The sequence below is a fragment of the Pithys albifrons genome, chromosome 28 (assembly GCF_047495875.1).
Source record: "Pithys albifrons albifrons isolate INPA30051 chromosome 28, PitAlb_v1, whole genome shotgun sequence".
In the NCBI taxonomy this organism is placed as follows: domain Eukaryota; kingdom Metazoa; phylum Chordata; class Aves; order Passeriformes; family Thamnophilidae; genus Pithys; species Pithys albifrons.
Genome location: NC_092485.1, coordinates 5,419,376 through 5,438,866, shown reverse-complemented (window position 1 = coordinate 5,438,866; position 19,491 = coordinate 5,419,376). Strand labels below are relative to the sequence as shown.

Genomic DNA, 19,491 nt, shown 5'->3' with positions numbered 1-19,491 from the left:
GGCATCTCTACCCTCCCTCCCATCCCTCCCTGCCTGGGCTGCCACCGCTTCCAGTTCCTGGGGTTTCCTGTGCTGATGAGCAGCTGCCTGGAGCGCCCGGGCGTGCTCAGGAAATGCTGGATGAAAGGGAGATCCTCTGGCTGCTGGGGCCCCTTCCCTGCACTGCCAGGCCCCAAAGAGGAGCTGCCACCGCTCCCCTCGCCCCCGTGATGGAGCAATGCTGCGGAAGGTGATGGAAACAAGCACATCACGCTTTGGGGTGCCTTAAATTTCCCATTTCTAGAGATCCAGGGCTGTGCATCCCAGCGTTAAGAGGTTTAAATGCTACATGGTTGCAGAGACTCTCCCAGGAGGCACAAACATCCGCTCAGCCACATCCTCTCTGCCCTAAGGCTGTTGTGGGGCAGGGCAGGGAATGAGGATCTGTGGAGAGAGGGATGTGGGGCTGGGAACAGAGCAGAGGCTGCTGCATACCTGGCTGGGAAGGTCACACAGCAGCCCCTGCTTTGCTGCTGGCAGGAGCATCCCTCTCCCAAACATCCCTGCAGGTGAGGCAGCTCTAGGAGTTCATCAGCTCTGGGATTTCATCGGCTCTGGGAACCCATCAGCACTGGGAACTCCTCAGCACTGGGAACTCATCAGCAGTCACTGCTGGCTGCAGAAATGAGGATGAGAAGCCTCTGCAAGGGGCTGCACTCCCATGGTGAGACACTGACTTGCTCCAGGTCCTGCTCAGGAGCTCAAGCTCCCCTTTACAGACATCTTTCCCAGTGCTCAGCTGTGGACATGGCTCTCCCAGCACCTGAACTGGTCAAACTGGAGGTGAGAGCACTGCAAAGCACTTGGCATTGGGGAGCCCTTGGCACTGGGGAGCTCTTGGATTCGCAGCTGCTGGTCTGGAAGTGCTGCAGCTCTTCAGAACTGGAAATGTCAGCCTCCAGCTGGGAACACTGGTCTGCCCCTCCTTCCAGGCCAGCTGGCACTGGGCAGGCAGCTCCAGAGGGATCCAACATGGCCATGAAAACAGGCTCTGGGGCAGCCAGAACCACCTTCCTGGTGGGACATAGACCAAAGAGCTGTGTCCAGCCCTGTCCCTGTCCCCTGGAGTGCAACCAGTGATCCTGAGCCCCCCTGGGAAGGCAGACTGAGTCTTGAGTAGCTCACACATCATCTCATCTCCTGCAGAAAGAGCTTGTTTGCTTTTTGAAAAGCCCCTGATTTGCCTACAGGTGGCTGCTGTGGCAGCAGATGGGAGGGTGTTGCACTCCTAGGAAATGGAAGGACATAAATGCAATAGTAGATCCTGGCAGAGGAACATTTGCTGTCCAGTTCCCTTCATAAATCTGTCTGATCTCTTCCCTCTGCAAGAACAAGCCTCCACTCAGTGTCCTGTTGCTCTAAGTTGTTTAATATTAAAGTCATGGGAAGGGGTAGGGATAACACCAGCTAAAACTATCATTAAACACAGATTATTTTTCTGCCAATTAAGGAATCAGACGAACTGTAACAAATGATCCTTGCTCAGCCTGCCTGGAACCTGCAGGCACTTCCACACCAGCAGCAAATCCTTGTGTGCTGGTCGTACCACTGCATGTCATCCCAGAAGTCCCTGGAGGAGCAGCTCTGGACACAGATCCCACTTGGATTTCCAGACTGAGCACTCACCACAAGATGTGCTTCAGGCTCAGCTCTCCCAGCAGCAGAAGCTCCCGGGAAGCAGCGCGGGGGTTTGGGAGTGGGAGAAGGAGAAGTTTGCAGTTGCTTCAGTGAAGAGAGGAGGTGGCTGAGCTGGGAGGGAACGCTGTTCTCGTTTGCACTTCAAATCGCTGCTTCCTGGTGGTTCTCCTGCCCCCAGGCTGGGTCCCCCCACCCTCTCCCAGCCCCCGGGATCAGCGGGCTGTGGCAAAGCCGATGCGGTTGTTGCGCCGGTCGAATTTGGTGTAGTAGTGCCCGATGAAACTGGCACCCAGGATCCAGAGGGGACCAGCTGGAGGTGGGATGTCCAGCCCTGAGAAAGCCACCACACAGACGTCCTCCCCATACTGGGATTGCTGCAAAAAGGAGACCCCAGTGGTGATGGATGGCAGTGAGCTCCACCCTCTGCTTGGCCATGGTGTTCCTTCCTCATAGAATCACAGAATACCCTGAACTTGGAGGGATGTTCCAGCTCAGGATATTTGGATCATCTAGTCCAGCTCCTGGCCCTTCACAGGACAACTCCAAAAATCACAGAATCACAGAATATGCTGAGTTGGAAGAGACCCATGAGGACTATTGAGTCCAACTCTTAGCCCTGCACAGGACCATCCCCAAGAGTCATACCATGTGCCTGGGAACCTTGTCCAAGCATTTCATGAACTCCTGGTGCCATGACCACTTCCCTGGGGAGCCTATTCCAGTTCCCAACCACCCACTGGGGGAAGAACCTTTTCCTAATACCCAGACTCCAGGGAGGAGGATCCCTGCCCATCTTTGCTCTTTGCTGCTCACCCCAAATCTCTCCAGAACCACCCAAGGAAGAAACAACAGGTTGGTCTGGCTTGTGTGGACACCTCTGCTGAACAGGAGGGTCTGGGGCAAAGAAGGATCATCATTCTGGGGCTCATTTTGGCTGCTTTGGGGGAGCCAGGAGGGTGCAGGATGCTGCAGGAGGGACCAGCTTACCCGGAGCACGTAGGCTGAGCCGCTGAGCGCGTAGACCTTCCCACCCAGGTGGAAGGAGATGTTGGGCAGCTGAGGCACCTGCTCACAGTCCACCACGTACTGCAGGAGGGGGAGATGGCCCTGAGCCCATTCCCTGGGGTTCAGGCAGCCCTGTGCCGTGGGGTGGGTGGGTTACTCACCTTTCCCTCGGCCATTTCGGTTGCACCAATGGCTCTCATGAGCACGGACACGGGCCCGGCGGGGCCGGTGACGTAGGATGCCCCGGTGTCCACAGCCACTGAGCAGCCTTCCTTGCAGAACAGGATTTCAGCCCCTACAGACACCCTGGAGCGGGAGGGAAGACCCTGAATATCCCATGGTGATGCCATGAGTGCTCACAGGAATGTGATGTCTTTCTCCAGGGAGCTCTGGCCAGGCAGAGCACGTGCTGTTCCCAGTGCCTCCGGAGCACAAACTCTCCAGCAGCAGCAGGAACCCCCTTCCAGCTTTTCCAATGTGAAAGCTAAGCTTTGTCATGTGTGGGGTTTGTTTATTTTTATTTAAACAAAGCAGAGTTGTTTCAGTGACGCTCCTTCTGCAGGACTGAAGGGGGTTAAACTCTTCCTCTGCACCTTCCACGTTGAATCAGCCCACGGTGCCACCCCCTCTGCATTCCCAGCTCTCCTGGCTCCTTGCTGTGTGTGGAGAAGCTGGAGGAGCCAACCCCACTCCTCTCCAGAGGGGAAAAAGCATCCACCAGCAATGCCAAGTGAAACCATGGCTCCATGGACCACCTTCCCTGGGTCCCAGCCTGACATCCCACCCCCTCCCGGGGTCTGCAGGATGCACTGCTGGGCTTGGCAGTGCTGGGTTAATGGCTGGGCTTGAGGATCCCAGAGGTCTGCCTGACCTAAATGATTCCATGGATGCTGGTGCCATGCAGAGGCTCTCCCTGCCCTCACCCCTTCATGCTGATCTGCCAGTAGCCACTCTTGCTGACGTTCAGGTAGTGGAAGTCCCCGGTGTAATAGGCTGGGTCGCTGCCTCCGAGGATTATCTCCCCCCCGGGTTTCAGAGGAGCATTCCTAGGGTACAAATCACAGTGCAGCCATTCCCCCTTGGCTGCTGTCCCCAAAAAACCAGACAGGAGGGACCAGCCATGGCCATGAGGCTCTGCTGCCCCGGTTAGGAGTGGTGGACAGCAAGCAGGAGCAGAGAAACCCTGAGTTAGAGCAGTGAGAGGGGGTGACACGTGCAGGGGTCTCTGAGCAAGCAGGAGTGTGGACAGAACCCAGTGAGGGCATCTGCAGTGTGACAGCTGGACCAGGGCTGGCCTGGGGCTGGCAGGGGGAGCAGGGGCTGTGCCCACCCCGGGGCACAGGAGGGCTGTTAGTGGGTGCCATCGACAGCGCTCGGGCTTTGTGTCTTCTTACTTCGAAGCTCTGCAAAGAGAGAGGTGCTCCATGAGGCTGTGGACTGGGGGCAGCTGTGCCCCAGGGTGTCCAGGGGACCCAGGTGGCACCCAGATGCCAGTTGAAACCTCAGCCTCATCATCAGGCTTTTTTATGCACCTTTTGCTGAGGTCAAGAGGTACAACATCTGATTAGGGGTCTGTTTGATTTTTGGTGGGTTTTTTTTAAATTTTGCCTGTAGATGGAACACCAAATCCCCTCCTGGCTGGGATTGCTGCAGCCCCACTCAGAGCTGGTGACTGTTCAATCTGACAGTAACAAACGAGCCGGGAGCAGCCACTCCCCCTCGGCACTCCCTGCCCAGCAGCTCCAGATAAGCCTCCACCCAACTCTGCCTCCTGTGCTGCTCCATTCCACCCCAGCTCCTCCAGGCATCCTCCACAGGCTCATGCCCTCCCTCCTACATCCCACAGCCCAGCTGGGGGCTCTTTCCTAATCCCAAGATGCAAACACAGTTCTGATTCCCATGCCCTAAAAACAAACCACCTGCTCCCCCCGAGACCCACCGGCTGTAGTAGACGGAAAACACGTCCTCCTTGAGGATCTGCTGGGACAGGATCCTGTCGAAGACGGGGGTGATGCCATCGATGGCCTGGCTGGGGTAGCCCATGCCCAGCACCCCGTCGAACCTGGCAAAGATGAAGGGGAAGGCGGGCAGCACCGTGGCCTCGGCAAACACCTGGATGATGGGAATGTCTGATACCTGCGGAGGGGCACGAGGGTCCTTGCAGGGAGCTGGGGGGCTGGAGCCCCCCGTGGAGCCCCCCAGGTGTGAGCAGCTCCTTGCTGAGCAGGGTGTGAGTGCCAGGCACGCCCTCACCGTGACGATGTCCTGGCTGAGGAAGCCTTTGATGCTGCCGGTGCCGTAGCGGATGGCGAAGCTGGTGCCATTGGAGATGTATGTCCGGGACTTGGAGGAGTCATAGCGGCTGTGGGAGACTGGGGAGAGGGAGAAGGTGCACCAAAGAAAGTCAGGGAGGGGCACAGAGGACTGGCTGAGGGTCTTTGCTCCCCCAGAACATCCCCCATGTGACGATGAACCCACCCTGTCCCAGTGCCAGCACACTGGGCAGCAACAGACAGACCCCCCCGTGCAAAGGTCTGCCAAAAATGAGACAGACCCGCACACCAGCCCACCCTGAGCAGCCCTCGAGGTGGAGGGACTTGTCCATCTTCACTGAGCTGAGGCTGGGGGGGGTCAGTCCTGGCCCTGGCTGTGCCCCCCTACTCACCACAGGCACTGTAGAGGGGGGAGCACTTGTAGGATGGCACCCACAGGTTGGCTGAGCCCGTGTCAAAGACCACCTTGAAGGTCTGCGGGGGGGTCCCGATGGTGATCTCGCCGAAATATTGAGTCTGGAAGGGGCACAGGATGAGGAACGGCTCAGACAGCCCCGAGCCAGGTGTGGTCCATGACGTGACGGGGGACACTGGGGGGACAATCCCCCGCGCAGGGACAAACTCACGTCCAGGTAGTTGCTGAGGATTGTGGGAGCCGTCCCGTTCCTGGGACCGGCCCCGCCGCTGCGTCTGCCCTGGCGGAGCTCCGGGAAAACATCCCACACGTTCACCCCCATCTCCTGCAGCGTCTGGCGGATGGAGGGCATCCTGCGCAGCGCGATCCTGCGGGGGCAGGACACGGCTGGTGGGCTCCAGGAGAACCCCTCCACCCCCAGCTCCCTGCCACCCCTACCCCGGCAGTCCTGCCTCGGGAACTCCAGCCGCGTGGCTCTAGATGGCAGCAGCTCCCCGCAGCACCCCGCGGGTCCCGCTCCCACCGCACCCACACGGGGGATGCGCCCCAGCCCACCCGGGGCAGGGACCCCACGGGAGGTGGGTGCTGCAGGAGGAACCCACCGACCCCGAGCTGAGCCCAGCCCCACGCTCGAGGGAAACGCTTCACCTTGGCATCCTTTGTTATTTGGGATTAGGTTGGAAAAGTCCTCCAGGACCATCCAGTCCAACCATTAACCACTCGGTGCTCAAGGAAAGAGAGGAAGGCGAGTGAGGAAGAGCAGGTGCAGAGCAGAAGAGGAGGAGGAAGGGATTTCCCAGCGTGGCTGAAGCAGGAGAGCCCCACAACCTCAGCCCCAGCCCCCAGCAAAGAGGGGATACAGCTGGACCCAGGACGATTTGGGCCCCACACACTCTGCTACCTCTGCAAAGCCTGGGCTGGTGAGGGGGCAAAGCTGGCACCCCAAGTCACGGCCAAGACCACCAGGTACTGCTGCACCCTCCTGCTGTGTCCCACCGGCATCGTGTCCTCCAGGGCAGCCACCTCCTGTGCCAGCAGCTCCTTTGCATCCCAGAGGGGAGGATGCTTTTATAGCCCGGGTCTCTGCATCCCTGTGGGTTTCTCCTCCCCTGGCTGGGGGAGGGCTGGGAATGCCACGGGCAACACTGGGCAGGTGGCTGGATGCTGGCTGTGACAGTCCCAGCCAAAGGTGGCACGTCCAGGAGCCCCCTGTGGCAGGTGGGAACGACTGGCAAGGGGGGCTGTGAAGAGCTGGGAGCACTGAACCCACATTCCTTGTGGTTAATTGTTCCCTGGCAGCACCAGCCCCTACCATGACATGTGCAGGGCACCAACAGCTGCTGGTGTCAGCTGGGAGAGCTGGTGGGGGTGCCGGTGGTGACACAGGTGACAGTCTGGCCAGAGAGATGTCAGGTGCCACAGAGGAATGATGGGGTTTGTCCCAAAGGCCTGGGGGTGGGAATGGCAAAGGACACTCAGCCACAGCCCCCTTAGCCATGGAGACACCAAGTGAAGACCCACCAGAGCCCCCTGCCCTTACAGGGACTGCTCTGTTAAACCAGTGAGGGAGCAGAGCCCAGGGCAGAGAACAGCAGAACTCATTGCAGTTGTTGCATATGATATGAAGCCAAGGAACAAACCCAGCCCTGCTCTGTGTTTTGGGAAGGAGATGCTGCCCAAAGCCCTCAGTGTGGGGACTTCTCCATACCAGGTGCATCCCTGTCCCCCAGGTCACTGTGTCTCCCCCCTGGCAGTGCCCAGCCCAAGGTTGTGGGTGCTCCGTGGCTCCCAGCCAGGGCTTGACCTCTGGGAATCTTGATTGGAAATTACTGCAAACGCCATAAAAATGTTCTTGGAAGAAAGCTGATGACACACTTGCCCCTGCCCTGAAACCCCCAGCTACACAATCACACTGGCCCCCTCCTGCTGAGGATGGGATTTGTTTAGGGCACCACTGTCACCCTTGTCCAGGGGACAAGCAGTGCTGGAGGGAGGACACCCCACAAGACACAAACAGCTTCCCCCCAAAACTGGGGCTGAGATGCCTCCTTGCCCTGTGGGATTGTGGTGCCCGGGGAGTGCTGCCCCTGGCAGGCAGCAGGGCCCAGCCCCACGGTCCCACCCCGCTGCCCCTGCCCTGACGTTGGTTCCCACGGTGGCCCCAGCCCTGCGTCACTGCGGGAGCCTCGTGCCCCACAGGCTGGGGGGGTGCAGAGGTCAGCAGGCAGCAGCCCAGCCCGGGAGCCACAGCGACGTGAGACAGCCTGGCAGGGCGCCAGCAGCCATAAATCCCCTTCCCGGGCATCCCGTGGGCTCTGCCTGCTTTGCCAAGCCCCGTTCCCCGAAGGAGAGGCGGGGGCTGCAGTGACTTCAAAGCAAAGGGACCACGTCAGTGGGGGAGGTGGTCCCAGGGCTTTGGCGTTTCCAGCTCCCCTCTGACCCAGGGCCAAAGGGAGGCACCTTTGCAGGAGCCCTGAGGGGTGTTGGGTGCTCTGGGCATGGCTTTGTCCCAGGAGGAACAGATGGACACCTCTCCTGGGGGGCATCCAGAGCAGGACCCAGCTGGGAAGTGTGGAGACCCCCGGGGAGTGGGGACCAGGGGGAAACAACCCTTCCCTGCCAAGGGAATGGCAGCACAACCCCCTTGGAAGGGAAACCGAGGGAAAACAGGCAGAACCAACTTCCTCACACCCACCAAAGAGCTGAGGGCTGTTCCCTTGCAGTGGGCAGGGGCAGCCCTGAGACTGGCTGTCCTTGCTCCCAGTGCCAGGGCTCAGGGATGTCCCCAGCACAGGACACATTCCCTGTGCATGGAAAACCCCCAAAGGCATCTCCCAGTCCCCTCTGCCAGATCTGAGCAGGGAGGAGCAGCTGGTGCACGGGAGCAGAGATGAAAAGACCCGATGAGAGACTTTAAATAACCCACAAAGGTGCTTTTGTGCCCAGGGTTAGAGGAACAGGGGAATGGGAAGGACAGACACAGGGACAGAACAGGGGAATGGGAAGGACAGACACAGGGACAGAACAGGGGAATGGGAAGGACAGACACAGGGACAGAACAGGGGAATGGGAAGGACAGACACAGGGACAGAACAGGGGAATGGGAAGGACAGACACAGGGACAGAACAGGGGAATGGGAAGGACAGACACAGGGACAGAACAGGGGAATGAGAAGGATGGATCCAGGGGCATCAGCCGGCTCTGGGCCCATTCTGGTTTTATTCCCAGCCCTTCAGGTGACCCAGACCTGCAGGGAGGATGCACAACTCTTCCCACACAACCTCAAAACATCACTTAACCTGAATTTGCAACGACAGAAGGTGCCAGGGCACCAGGGAAGGCTGCAATCACCCCACTTGGTCCATGTGCTGCTGTGGGAAACCTGCTGCAGTTGGCTCCAAAAGCCTGGGATTTGATCAAGTTACAGATCCAATAGAGAGCAGCTCATCTGGAAATAGCAGGGGAATGCTCTTCAGTCATTTCCCTGTCTGCTTTCAAGGAGTCAAGTGATTGAGAGAATTGAAGGAAAATGCTTTCCAGAGAGAAACAATCGCTTTCCTGCCAGATAAATTTGTTCCTCTCATGTTGGGCTGAGCAATTGCTTTTCTTCAAATAAAATCTGAGATATTAAGTATTTCCCTCTCTAAATGGAATCATTAGGAAGTTTTACTGAACAGCTTTTATTTCTTGAGGGATCTGTTAAAGCAGCACAAGAAAGAAGGCACATTTCTGGCCTTCCCACGCATTTTACATGATTTCCTAGTCCATGACTTTGTTGGGAGTGAAAACACACTGAGCTTGTGAGGATTCTTATTCCAGATGACCGAAAAGCTCCAGCGTAACAGCAGCTTTTGGGAAGGGCTTAGAGGGGGCTCTGGGTGGCACCAGCACTGGGGGAATTCAGTATTGACGTCAGCAGAGCCAGGGCAAACCCAAAGTGTTTGCTTGAAACCAGAACTGTTCTGGCACAGCAAAACAGGGATTTACTGAGCCGGAGGGAAAACATTCCCTGCAATGAACTTCAGGAGAGCAGCTCTGGCTTGGTGCTGAGAGAGGCCACAGCCATTCCCTGGGGCTCTTTGGAGCCTGGAAAAGCTGTGGCTGCCCCATCCCTGGAAGTGTCCCAGGCCAGGTTGGACAGGGCTTGGAGCAAACTGGGCTGGTGGGAGGTGTCCCTGCCCATGGCAGGGGGTGGCACTGGATGAGCTTTAAGGTCCCTTCCAAACCAGTCTGTGATTCCATGATCCCTCAATGCCACCCAGGGAAGATGCTCCATCCTGGCTTGATATCCCCAGCAGGGTGAAGAGATGGGACTTTACAGCCCCTGGCTCATGCCCTGCTCATCCACTCTGGCTGCCACGGGAGGGGGCATGAAACAGTGGGAATCACCTTACCCTGCACACGATGCCTCAGAGACTGATCCTCTTTCTTCTGGTCAAGGCCCAGAGATGAATTTTAACCAGGAAATGTTGCTGTGGAGCCCAAGAGGGAATTCTCAGGTGAGGCAAAGCCAGGACAGGTATAGGATAAGCACAGGCCAGGCTGCAGCCCTCATTGCCTGGACTGTGTTCCTGCCATGAAGCTCATTTTCCCCTTCTAAAGAGCCTTCTGCAGCAATCAAAGTCAAAACACCCAAAGCCAGGTATCTGCTTCCCAAACCCAGGGATCCAATTCCCTTATCCAGCCCTCCCAGGGATATGAAGCAGCCACAGGTGCTGGAGGAGCTCTGCCCCTTTTATACCTGCTGGGAGCTCATCATCTGTAGCTCTGGGGCTGGGGTGCCCACATGAGTTAACCCACCTGCCCTGAGCCCTTCCCAGCTCTGCTCTCACCTGGTGCAAACCCCCAGCACAGCTGGGCAGTGGAGCTGTTCCTGCTGAGGGCCAACAGGCACAGCCACCAGCTCCAGGAGCCTTCACTCCACAGGGAACAGGTTTAGCTCAAACTCGTTAATTAATTCTAGCAAGTTAAGAAGGGTTTCTGCGCAGGGACCAGCTTTGATGTGATTGCTTTGGTTTAATTAAGCTGCTGCTTGCACCCAGCTCCCCCAGTGCTCCCAGAAACCTGGCTGGGATCCATCCAGCCCGTGTCTGATCACACAGAGTCGTCCAACCAGTTCTCTGGCAGCGCTGGCTGCGCTCCTGGGGAGAGGAGTTCCTGCAGCCTGGACAAAACGACTCCTTTAAAACCATCTGAGGGGAAGCTGGGAGAGCTGAGAGCTGGCCCCAGTGTGCCACCTGCCGTGAAGGTGTCCCTGGTTTCATCCTCTGACCCCTCACACAATGGGATGCTCATCCCATGGAGCATCCAGCAATGTGGGTCCTCTTTGAGCAGGCATGGAAGCACCTGATAGCTGAGCTTACAGTGGGCATCAGGTGCTGGAGGTGTTCTCCTGGCTCAAACCCTGGCAGAGCTGCCCCAGTGCCCACCAGTGCTGTAAATCCCACCAGCTCCATCTTGCAGGTCCAGCTCATCCCACAGGACACAGTTCTATGGGAAACACAAGTCCTGGCCCACGATCAGCTCTGTGGCACTGAGGGTTTGCTCCAGGTCCCCTCCCACCCCAGCATCCCTCATTAATTAATAATTCTGGATGTCATTTGCTGTTTCATGGTGGCAGAGTCTGACTGGGGTAATTTACTCCCCTCCAGTCAGGTCAGGAAATGTTAATGCAGTTTAATGGGTGTTTTCCTAACCCCCTCTGCCCTCTCCCGTGGCTCCTGGGCAGCCTCATCCCCATGGGATGCATGGGAAGGCAGTGCCACGGCCCCTGCCTGTGTGCCAGGGCTGCCCCAGCTGCCTGGGGCTGGTGGCCAGGGCAGCCAGAGGCCACAGCCACCAGAAGGTCCCTGTGCCATCCCCAGTCATGGCCATGGGAAGGTCCCTGTGCCACCTCCAGCTGTGGGAAAGTCCCTGTGCCATCTCCACCACTGCCATGGGAAGGTCCCTGTGCCACCCCCAGCCATGGCCATCCTGCCTCTTGGTGACACTAAGAGATGCCAGAGCTGGAACAATCCCTGAGCCTCAGGAAAGGAGCACAGTCTGAGCTCAGTCTCAGACATTTTTTTTATTAAATCTTTCACTAGGAGAAGACAAAAAGAATTAAATAACTATCATGGTTCCAGAATCCTGTCTGACACGTTTGGACCCCAAGCCTCGCTCAGGAGCCACTCCTGGGAGCTCCATGGGACAGTGAGACACCGTCCCCATTGTGGGGTCACTCTGGACAGCACTGAGGGTCCCAGGGCTGAGAGAGGCAACAGCTCAGCAGGGTTTGAGCCAGGGCACAGCCAGACCCAGGGCTCACTCACACCATCCCATCTCAGCCAGCTGGCCCAGCCCAGCTCAGGTCACACCATGGAGCCGCTGTCTCCCATCTTCTGCAAGAGCTGCAACAGGGACAGATCCGGATTAGCAGGAAAATCCACCAGTGCAGCCTCAGGGGGCTGTGGGGACACCACGGTGACCTTCCCTGTCTGATCCCAACTGCAGGGAGGGGGACTGATCCCACCCAAGGAGTGCCAGCCCTGAGGGGCACATCAGCCCTGCTCACCTGGCTCAGCAGGGGAATGTTTGCCAGCGAGCCCAAAAACCCAAAAGCCACTGGGAAAAAGCTCCTGTGACAACACAAAAGGTTCAGTTAAGCTCTGAGGAGGATCACCCAGCTCCACTGCCCATCCTGAGGCACCCACAGTGTGCCAGGACGGACCTGAAGAGGGTGATGAAGCCATAGGCCTCCAGCAGCATCCCCAGGATGGGCCAGCGCATGAGCACGATGAGCAACCCCCCAAAAAAGAAGCTGGTGCCCTTCAGCTTCGGCCGCTGGAAGAAGAAGGTGAAGGTCCTCCTGAAGCCAATGATGAAGACCAAGCCAGAGAGGAAGAGGATCTGGGAGGAGGAAGGGGAGCGGGTCAGAGAAGCTCTTTGCTCCATCCTGGGCAGCAGAGCTGGCTGTGGGGAGCTCCAGCCCCGCCATACTCACGTTCCCAAAGGCCAGGAGCACCGAGTCAAAGTACAGGAGCATCCCAAAAAGGAGGAAGAAGAGGCCAAAGCCGACCAGTCCCACTCCAATCCCTGTGGAAAATGGGAGGGCTGAGACAAGGGTTTGGTTTCACACCTCAGGACCCATGTCAGGCTGTGGTCACTCTACTCAGCACCTCCTTGTCCCTTTCCCTCCCAGAAATACACTTTGGATTTGTCTCCAAAGCTTAGAAACACCCTTTCCACCTGCCCAGGCCTTGGGGAGGCTGTTGGTGCCCTAGAAATCCTTCTGGCCTTCTAAAGAATAAACCACAAAGCAAAAATAAATGAAAATGTCATTTCCAGCCTTTTCCAGCACAAATGTGGCAGTGCCAGCAGCGACAGAGAGGATGGAGATGATGCCCAGAGGATCCAGGCACCTCCCCAGAGCTGGTCCCCACATCCCCCTTGCCATTACCCCCCTCCCTGCCCCAACCACCCCAGCCAGCAGCTTCCAGCCCCTCTGGGAGCTGCCAAGTACCCCCATGGTGTGCCCTGGTCCCACAGGGATGGGCATCACCCAGGGCTCACCCCGTGCCCACTTATGCTGGAAGTCGGTCAGAGACACCATGTTGGAGGTGCCGGGGCTGGGTGAGGCCGGGCGAGGGTGGCCCTGGTTCCATCCACAGTGACCCTTGGAAAAGCCCTTTAGTCCCCACGTCATCCTGCAAATCATTAACGGCCCCGGCAGCGCCCGCCCCGCGGGCACAGCACCTCCCCCAGAGGGGACACGGTGCCCGGGCCACTGGTGGCCACTGGACGCTGCTGGTCCTGCCCTCCCTGCCCAGTGCTCAGCCTCCTTGGCATGGGACGGACAGTGCTTGGAGAAATCCCTGAAACAGGGAGCGTGGAGCCTCTTTGGGGTGTCTGAGTGGCACCTGGGGGTCAGGGACCCTCGTGCAGGTCCCTGCAGCATCCTTGTCATTCCCAGCTCACATCCAGGCTGCTCCATGGGAGAGTTCTGGGGCTGTTTCATCCCCTGGGGTTCGCTGCCTGGTGTGGGAATAGTGGCCCAACCAGACCCTCTGGCTGTGGCCAACACAGGGTCCCTTCATGGCACGTGTCACCCCCGAGCCACCCATGGGGACCTCTGTGCCCATGACCCTCCATGAACACCCAGCTCTTCCCAAACCCCTTTTATCCCTTGGCTTTACACAAACTGCCCAGGGACAGGTGTTTTATTCCTGCACAAGAACCAGCTACAGCCCAAACTAAACCCCATTGGGCAAATGAACTCCAAAAACAGGGAGAGGGAGGAGAAGGTGCCTGTGGAGAGAACCACGAGCAAGGTGAGCCCATTCCTGCTGCCACTCATCCACTCTTTCTTCAGTCTGATATTAAAACCAACATCCAAGGTCATCTCTAGACAAAAGACACACACATGTTGTTGTTTCATAGATACTTTTATTTCTCTAACACTAGCAAAATATCCCAGAAAACAAACACCTCCCATCCCACCCTCCCCAATGCATAAATAGATTTCCTCCCGATGCAAATCCTTTCTCGGTTACAAGTTCACTGGTATATGAAGTGTTATGAAAAATAATAACCAAAATAAAATTAATTAAGGTTGTTTTTTCTTAAAAAAACAAAAAAAAACCAAAACACCAAAACAAAACACAAAAGCACAACTGGGTTCCAAGGCCAGCCATGGCTGGGGTGCCCACCCTGGCCATCCCTGCTGTGCTCAGGGACAGGGAAATAAAGGCGTCATCTCTTAAAACTTACAGTCTCTGTATATTTTATTTTAAATAAATTTGCTTTTAATAAAAGCAGAAAAAATATATATATTTTTAAATAGGTTTTTTTCTCTTTTTTTTCATTTTTTTTCCCCTCTGATAAATTGGCAAAGAATCTGCTTTTGTAACTCATGGGCAGGGCTGGTGCCAACAACCCTGCGGAGAGAGAGAGCTCGGCACAAACAGTTCCTCCCAGGAAAGAAGAGAAAAACAAATATAGATATATATTATAAATGTAGAATTTCCATAAAACATATATTAAGGCATGTAATAGCAAAATAAAGGGCCAGCTTTATGAGCTAAGAGGGCCGAGGGAGGCTCAGGAATGGGGTTTAGGGTTCCAGGGGTCCTACAGTATTGCTAAGATGGGGGCAATGGGGTGCAGGGGTCCTTGGGGGGCAGGATCAGGCCCGTAGGGAAGTAGCTGTGGGATGGACGGTATCCAGTTATCCAGCTCCTCGCTCCATCCTCCCTGCCCAGCCCAGCCCCAGAGGGGCAGCCCTGCCAACCACACGTCCTTCCAGGGATTCTGCTTTTCCAGGCAGAACCCGCTTTATTCCACCCTCCAGAACGTTAAAGCAAAGGGTACATTTGCTACAGGAAATCCAAACAACTGGAAGGGGCTGGAGTGCAATGGGAAGGGTTTGGAGGGGATGCAGGGCCAGGTTTTTGGAGGGCTCAGAGGTGGCAGCGGGACAGAGGCAGCTGAGGTGACCCCACTGCTCCCTCCTGGCCCCTTCCCCTTCCTCTTCTCACCACCCTCCCCTCCACTGCAGAGGGATCCCTGAGGACCCCATGGCTTCACCATCCCACCTGGCACTCAGTGCCCTGCACTGCTCCCATCCATCATCCCCAACCCTGCCCAGACCTTCTGCTCTGTGCCAGCAGGGCTCTGGTGCCCCAGGCAGCCCTTGTACCACCCTGACCCCAGGCATGGCACTGCCACGGGCACCTCCATGTCCCCCCAGCCCCACCTCCCTCCATCCTGTTCCCAACATGGCTCCTTCTTCCTCCAGCTGAGCCCCAGCACCAGGAGTGATGGGACTGGCCAGGCCAGGGGGTGTGCAAAGCAGGGTCAGGGCTCAGGGAGGGCAAGAGGCATCGAGGAGCTGAGATGGACCATCCAAGTCTGCTGGAAGGTGGAAGCACCATCCATGGTGGGGACTGGCTGGTCTCCACCCAAAGAGCCCCTTCACAGACCTTTGGGATATGTCCCAGGAGTCCTACGCTCCCCAGGGATGCCCTGGCAGGGAGATGCCCACTGTGCCAGTGGCTGCTGTCACAGATGTCCCTGCCCAGCTGCCCACATGGGCCTGACGCCCAGGACATGGCAGATCTGTCTCTGTGTCCACTGCCAGCCTGGGGGCTCCTTGGGGACAACCTCAGGCCCCCTCCACGTCTCCTGGGCCGGGGCAGAGCGGCGGGTCCCGCTGGTGCCGCATCGCCCTGCTCGGCCGTGCCAGGTGGTCTCACCGCCGGAGGGAGGGAAGGGGGTCCAGGAGAACCAAAAACCATGGCGAGAGGTTCAGTGTCGTGTCAGGGGGGCTAAAACGTGGCCCCGTGGAACTTGGTGGCGCCGGCAGCAGCCAGGGCTTGAGCTGGAAGGAGGGGAGAGGAGGACTGAGCGGGGTGGTGGGTGGTGGGGCAACCCTGTGCCCACCCTGCAGTCCCCTCCCTGCCCTGCACAGGAGAGCCTGACACAAATTTGGGTCCACACCCCTGGCTCCTTGGGGGAACCTCCAATCGAGCAGGGGGACATCGTGTCCCCCCATTCTGAAGGCACAAATTTCATCCCAGGCATGAGACCCCCTTTTTCCTCGCTGCGTAGCCCCCCTGTGCCCACACCGGGCTGCCCCCCAGTGCCCTGGGGGACACTTGTGTTGGTCCATGGAGGAGACGGGGCTGACGTGGCTCAGGGAATGGTTGTTAGCTGGAGCAAGCAGCGATGGACGGAGGGGGGGCGCGGAGGAGACACCCCCGCCGGACCCCCGGGATGGAGAGGGCACGGGATGGGATGACGTAGGAGAGAAGAGGTGCTTACGTCATGGCTCACACACGCATTAAATGGCTGTTGTCGGCACCCCGGGGCGTCTCGGCCGAGAGGGGGTTGGTCGGTGGAGTCGGGGAGGCTGGGGAGGTGGGAGGGCTGGGGGTAGCGCACTGGGCTGGAAACAGAAATGGGAGAAGGGCGTGAAGAACACGGGCTGTGGCAGCGGGGAGGGCGAGGGGGCACCAGCGAGGGGGCACCAGCGAGGGGTTAGCAGAGAGGAAAGGGACAGGGAAAAGGAAGCAAGAAGGAAGAGGGAAGCAAGCGCGGGCAGGACACAAAGCCACAGCAGCACCCGGTCCCGGCGCGCACACGTGAGCTCCCTGCAGGGCTCCTCATGGACAAGGCACATCCCCTGGGCACGGTGACACCAGGATCCCCCGGGCATGGGGTGCCACCACAACCCCCTGGGCATGGGGTGCCACCACAACCTGCCTGGGCATGGGGTGCCACCACAACCCCCCGGGCATGGGGTGCCACCACAATCCCCCTGGGCAAGGGGTGCCACCATGCTCGCTCAGCCAAGGCGTGCCACCACATGCCACCCAGCCAGGCAATCCCACCCTCACAAATGCTCCCAACACAAGGTGCTGGAAGCTGTGCCCGGCTGGAAGAGCTGCTCCATCCCAGGATTTCAGGGGAAGGCAACCCCAGGTATGGGGGGCAGGATTTGGGAGCTGTTGGTTCTCCCACTGCACAGGGATGCCCTGCCCAGGATCGGTGCAGTATTGACCCCTCTCCTGCCCACACTGACCCCTTGCTCTTGTGGCCAAATCATCATCCCATGTGCCCAGCCTGCCCTCACCCCTCCTGCCAGCCCAGCAGGTAACCCTCCCTGGGGTCTGCAGGTCCTGGCCCCCTCGCTCCCCTCCTTACCCGAGAGCATGCGCCCGCGGCGAGAGGCCTCGGCAGCCAGAGCACACGAGATCTCGATCCTCTTCTCCTGCTCCTGCAGCTGCGTCTCGGGGTCCTGGGGGGCGTCCACCTCCCCCTCGCCCAGGGGGATGACGTTCTGCAGGCTGTGTGGAGCACCCGCCATCAGCACCCGTGCCAGGCCCCTCGGAATGCCCCTGGGATGGCTGACATGGGCACTGCCGCCTCACCTGGATTTGGCAATGAGGGTCTTGATCCTTTCCACCTTCTTCTGCTTCTCCTTCATCTCCTCAGGGCTGAGGGGTGATTCGGGCTCCAGCTCAACGTACCGCTCAGGGATGAGGACTTTGTCTGGCGTGGAGAGCTGGGGGCAGTCAAAAGGGGTGAGTCCCATGCCGGGCATGGGGGACCTGTCCCCCTCCAGCACCCACCTGCCCCACTCAGCCCAACATCCACCTGGGCAAGGGCAGGCTCTGGCTGGGCACAGCCAGGATCCTGACTGAGGCAGGAGGGTGGATCAGCCTCTCCAGGGATGCCCCACACCCCTGGGACACCTCGTGCTCACCTCCTTGTGGATGTCCACGTCGTAGTGCTGCGGCTCCAGCTCCATCTTGCGCAGTCGGGCGATCTCCTCCTGGGGCGTCTCGTACACCTTGCTGGGGTCGTCCGAGCGCAGCGCTGCCTCCAGGTCCGAGATGTCCACCTCGTGGATGCTGCGGTGCCGGCGCACCTGCCAGGGACCCCAGCCCCACTGAGCCCCTCCACATGGCACCTTCCCCAGCCCCCAGTGTCCCCTCTGCTCCTCAGGGACCTCGGGCGCTCTGCCAAGTGCAGGGACTCACCACCTTGTAGGAGGTGGGGGTCCTCGTGCCGGGGGGCTCGGGCTGCTGGCTGCTGGGGAGCTGCAAACTGCGCCGCTTCTCCTTCATGGAGCCACTCTGGTGGCGCTTCATGCGGTCGATCTGCTCCTCCACACTCATCTTCACCTTCGTCTCGGTGGCGAACACGGCACTCTTTGGTCTCTCCTGGAGACAGCCCAGCCCCAGGTCACCCACCCCTGCCCACAGAAGGGTCTGGCCCCATCCTCCCAGTGCCACAACCCCCTGCCATGGGCTGCTGGGCTCAGCCCGCTCTCGGGGTGGGGGGAAGGTGCTGAAATCCCCCAGGAGGGATCTCAAGGAGGAGGATGGCAAGACGTGGAGCCACACAGCAACAGGCTCCTCTCCAAAGGCTGCAGCACAGCCTCCCATGGCTCACCCAGTCCTCCATCCAGCCCCCAGTCACCCACCCAGGCCCCCAGCCCCCCACCCAGGCCCCCAGTCCCCCACCCAGGCCCCCAGCCCCTCACCCCGACCCCTACCCGGGAGCTGAGCCCGTTGGCCATGCCACCAGCATTCCTCCTTGACACCACCTCCTCCTCTGCCGGAGACTTGGTCCTGGGGGGGACGATTCCCACTGCAGAGCAAACAAAAACACCAGGCTGAGCCCTCCTGGGGACCAAGAGCAGGGTCCCAGCACGGCCCTGCTGTCCCCAGTGCCATACCCTTGTTGAGAGCCGCTTGCTTCTCTGCATCCTGCTCCTGCCGGAGCCCCTCGGCCGGGGGGCTGCTGGGGCTGGGTCGCTGCACCTCCTTCTTGCTCTGCTCGAAGCCTGGTTTGGGCTGTGAGAGGGAAGCAGGTCCCTGGTGAGCCCCCCATCCTGCCCAGGAGCCAGACACGCATCACCACCCCAGCTGCACGGACACCAGTGTCCCCTGGTGTCCCCACCTGGCCCTTTCCCCCAGCAGGAGCACAGTGAGGCACCAGCAGCAATTCCCAAATCCAGGTTTGCCCTGGTGGGGAGGGGCTGGGGGTTCAGCCCCACCAGCAGAGCCTGTCAGCACCACACAGGGGAGCAGTGCCACGGAAGGACAGTGAGAGAGGTGAGGGCAGAGAAAAGCAGAGGGGGCAATGCCAGGGGCCATGGCAGCCTCAGGGGCTGCCCAGGAGGGGACAATCCCTGTTCCCAGCGAACACAGTGAGTGCTGAGGACCTGGTGGGGACATGAGGGCCATGGCAGGGCTGCTGTGGGGACACTGCTTGTTGCTGCCCTAGGAGAGGGCAGGTACAGCCTCAGGCTGCTGTCCCCATGCCAAGTGCCACCTCCACACTGTCCCTGTGGACTGGGCTGGGCACCTCCATCTCCTGCCTCATCCCAGCCCTGCCACATGTCGGGAGGAGGAGGATGGGGTGGCTGCTGCGCTGGGGGTTCGGTACCTGTCCCCGCTTCGCCTCCCCACCGCCCTGCTGCCAGGAGGGGGAGGTGGGGTAGGGCCACAGGCGGCTCTCGCTGGGCAGCGGAGGAACAGCCGGAGGAGACTCCAGGGGGATGTAGGACTTGGGGAGGGGAGGTCGAGGCGGGCCTGGTTCCTGGGGTGGAGCACAGCGTGAGGGGTGAGAGC

General features: G+C 59.1%; 3 protein-coding genes across 10 annotated transcripts in view; all 3 read right to left on the bottom strand.

The window, feature by feature from the left end:
• Positions 1-1,396: 1,396 nt before the first annotated feature.
• On the bottom strand, positions 1,397-6,378 carry REN (renin). Its single transcript, XM_071578639.1, has 10 exons — positions 6,272-6,378; positions 5,582-5,738; positions 5,348-5,471; positions 4,936-5,054; positions 4,622-4,818; positions 4,077-4,085; positions 3,606-3,728; positions 2,844-2,988; positions 2,665-2,763; positions 1,397-2,051 (listed from the first exon to the last, which is right to left on the bottom strand). Exons 1-10 carry the CDS (start codon positions 6,370-6,372, stop codon positions 1,890-1,892), a joined length of 1,236 nt encoding a protein of 411 aa, XP_071434740.1. The 5' UTR covers positions 6,373-6,378; the 3' UTR covers positions 1,397-1,889.
• Positions 6,379-11,419: 5,041 nt separating this feature from the next.
• Positions 11,420-13,029, bottom strand: GOLT1A (golgi transport 1A). Of its 2 annotated transcripts, none has more exons than XM_071578697.1 (5): positions 12,923-13,029; positions 12,354-12,445; positions 12,081-12,259; positions 11,925-11,988; positions 11,420-11,760 (listed from the first exon to the last, which is right to left on the bottom strand). In XM_071578697.1, the coding sequence occupies exons 1-5, from the start codon at positions 12,960-12,962 to the stop codon at positions 11,722-11,724; spliced, it is 414 nt and encodes a 137-aa protein (XP_071434798.1). In that variant the 5' UTR covers positions 12,963-13,029; the 3' UTR covers positions 11,420-11,721. The 2 variants fall into 2 exon arrangements, with proteins under 2 accessions (XP_071434798.1, XP_071434799.1); XM_071578698.1 differs by having other exon boundaries at positions 12,938-13,029.
• A 1,092-nt stretch (positions 13,030-14,121) lies between these two features.
• PLEKHA6 (pleckstrin homology domain containing A6) overlaps positions 14,122-19,491 on the bottom strand; it is a 46,517-nt gene continuing 41,147 nt past the window's right edge. For all 7 annotated transcript variants that reach the window (XM_071578472.1, XM_071578474.1, XM_071578475.1 and 4 more), the window contains 9 exons: positions 19,307-19,459; positions 18,594-18,711; positions 18,411-18,505; positions 17,893-18,075; positions 17,616-17,780; positions 17,281-17,414; positions 17,054-17,196; positions 16,172-16,295; positions 14,122-15,728 (listed from right to left, as the gene is read on the bottom strand). In XM_071578472.1, coding sequence (XP_071434573.1) covers positions 16,180-16,295; positions 17,054-17,196; positions 17,281-17,414; positions 17,616-17,780; positions 17,893-18,075; positions 18,411-18,505; positions 18,594-18,711; positions 19,307-19,459 — 1,107 coding nt within the window. In that variant the 3' untranslated portion in view covers positions 14,122-15,728; positions 16,172-16,179. The remainder of the gene's footprint in view (positions 15,729-16,171; positions 16,296-17,053; positions 17,197-17,280; positions 17,415-17,615; positions 17,781-17,892; positions 18,076-18,410; positions 18,506-18,593; positions 18,712-19,306; positions 19,460-19,491) is intronic.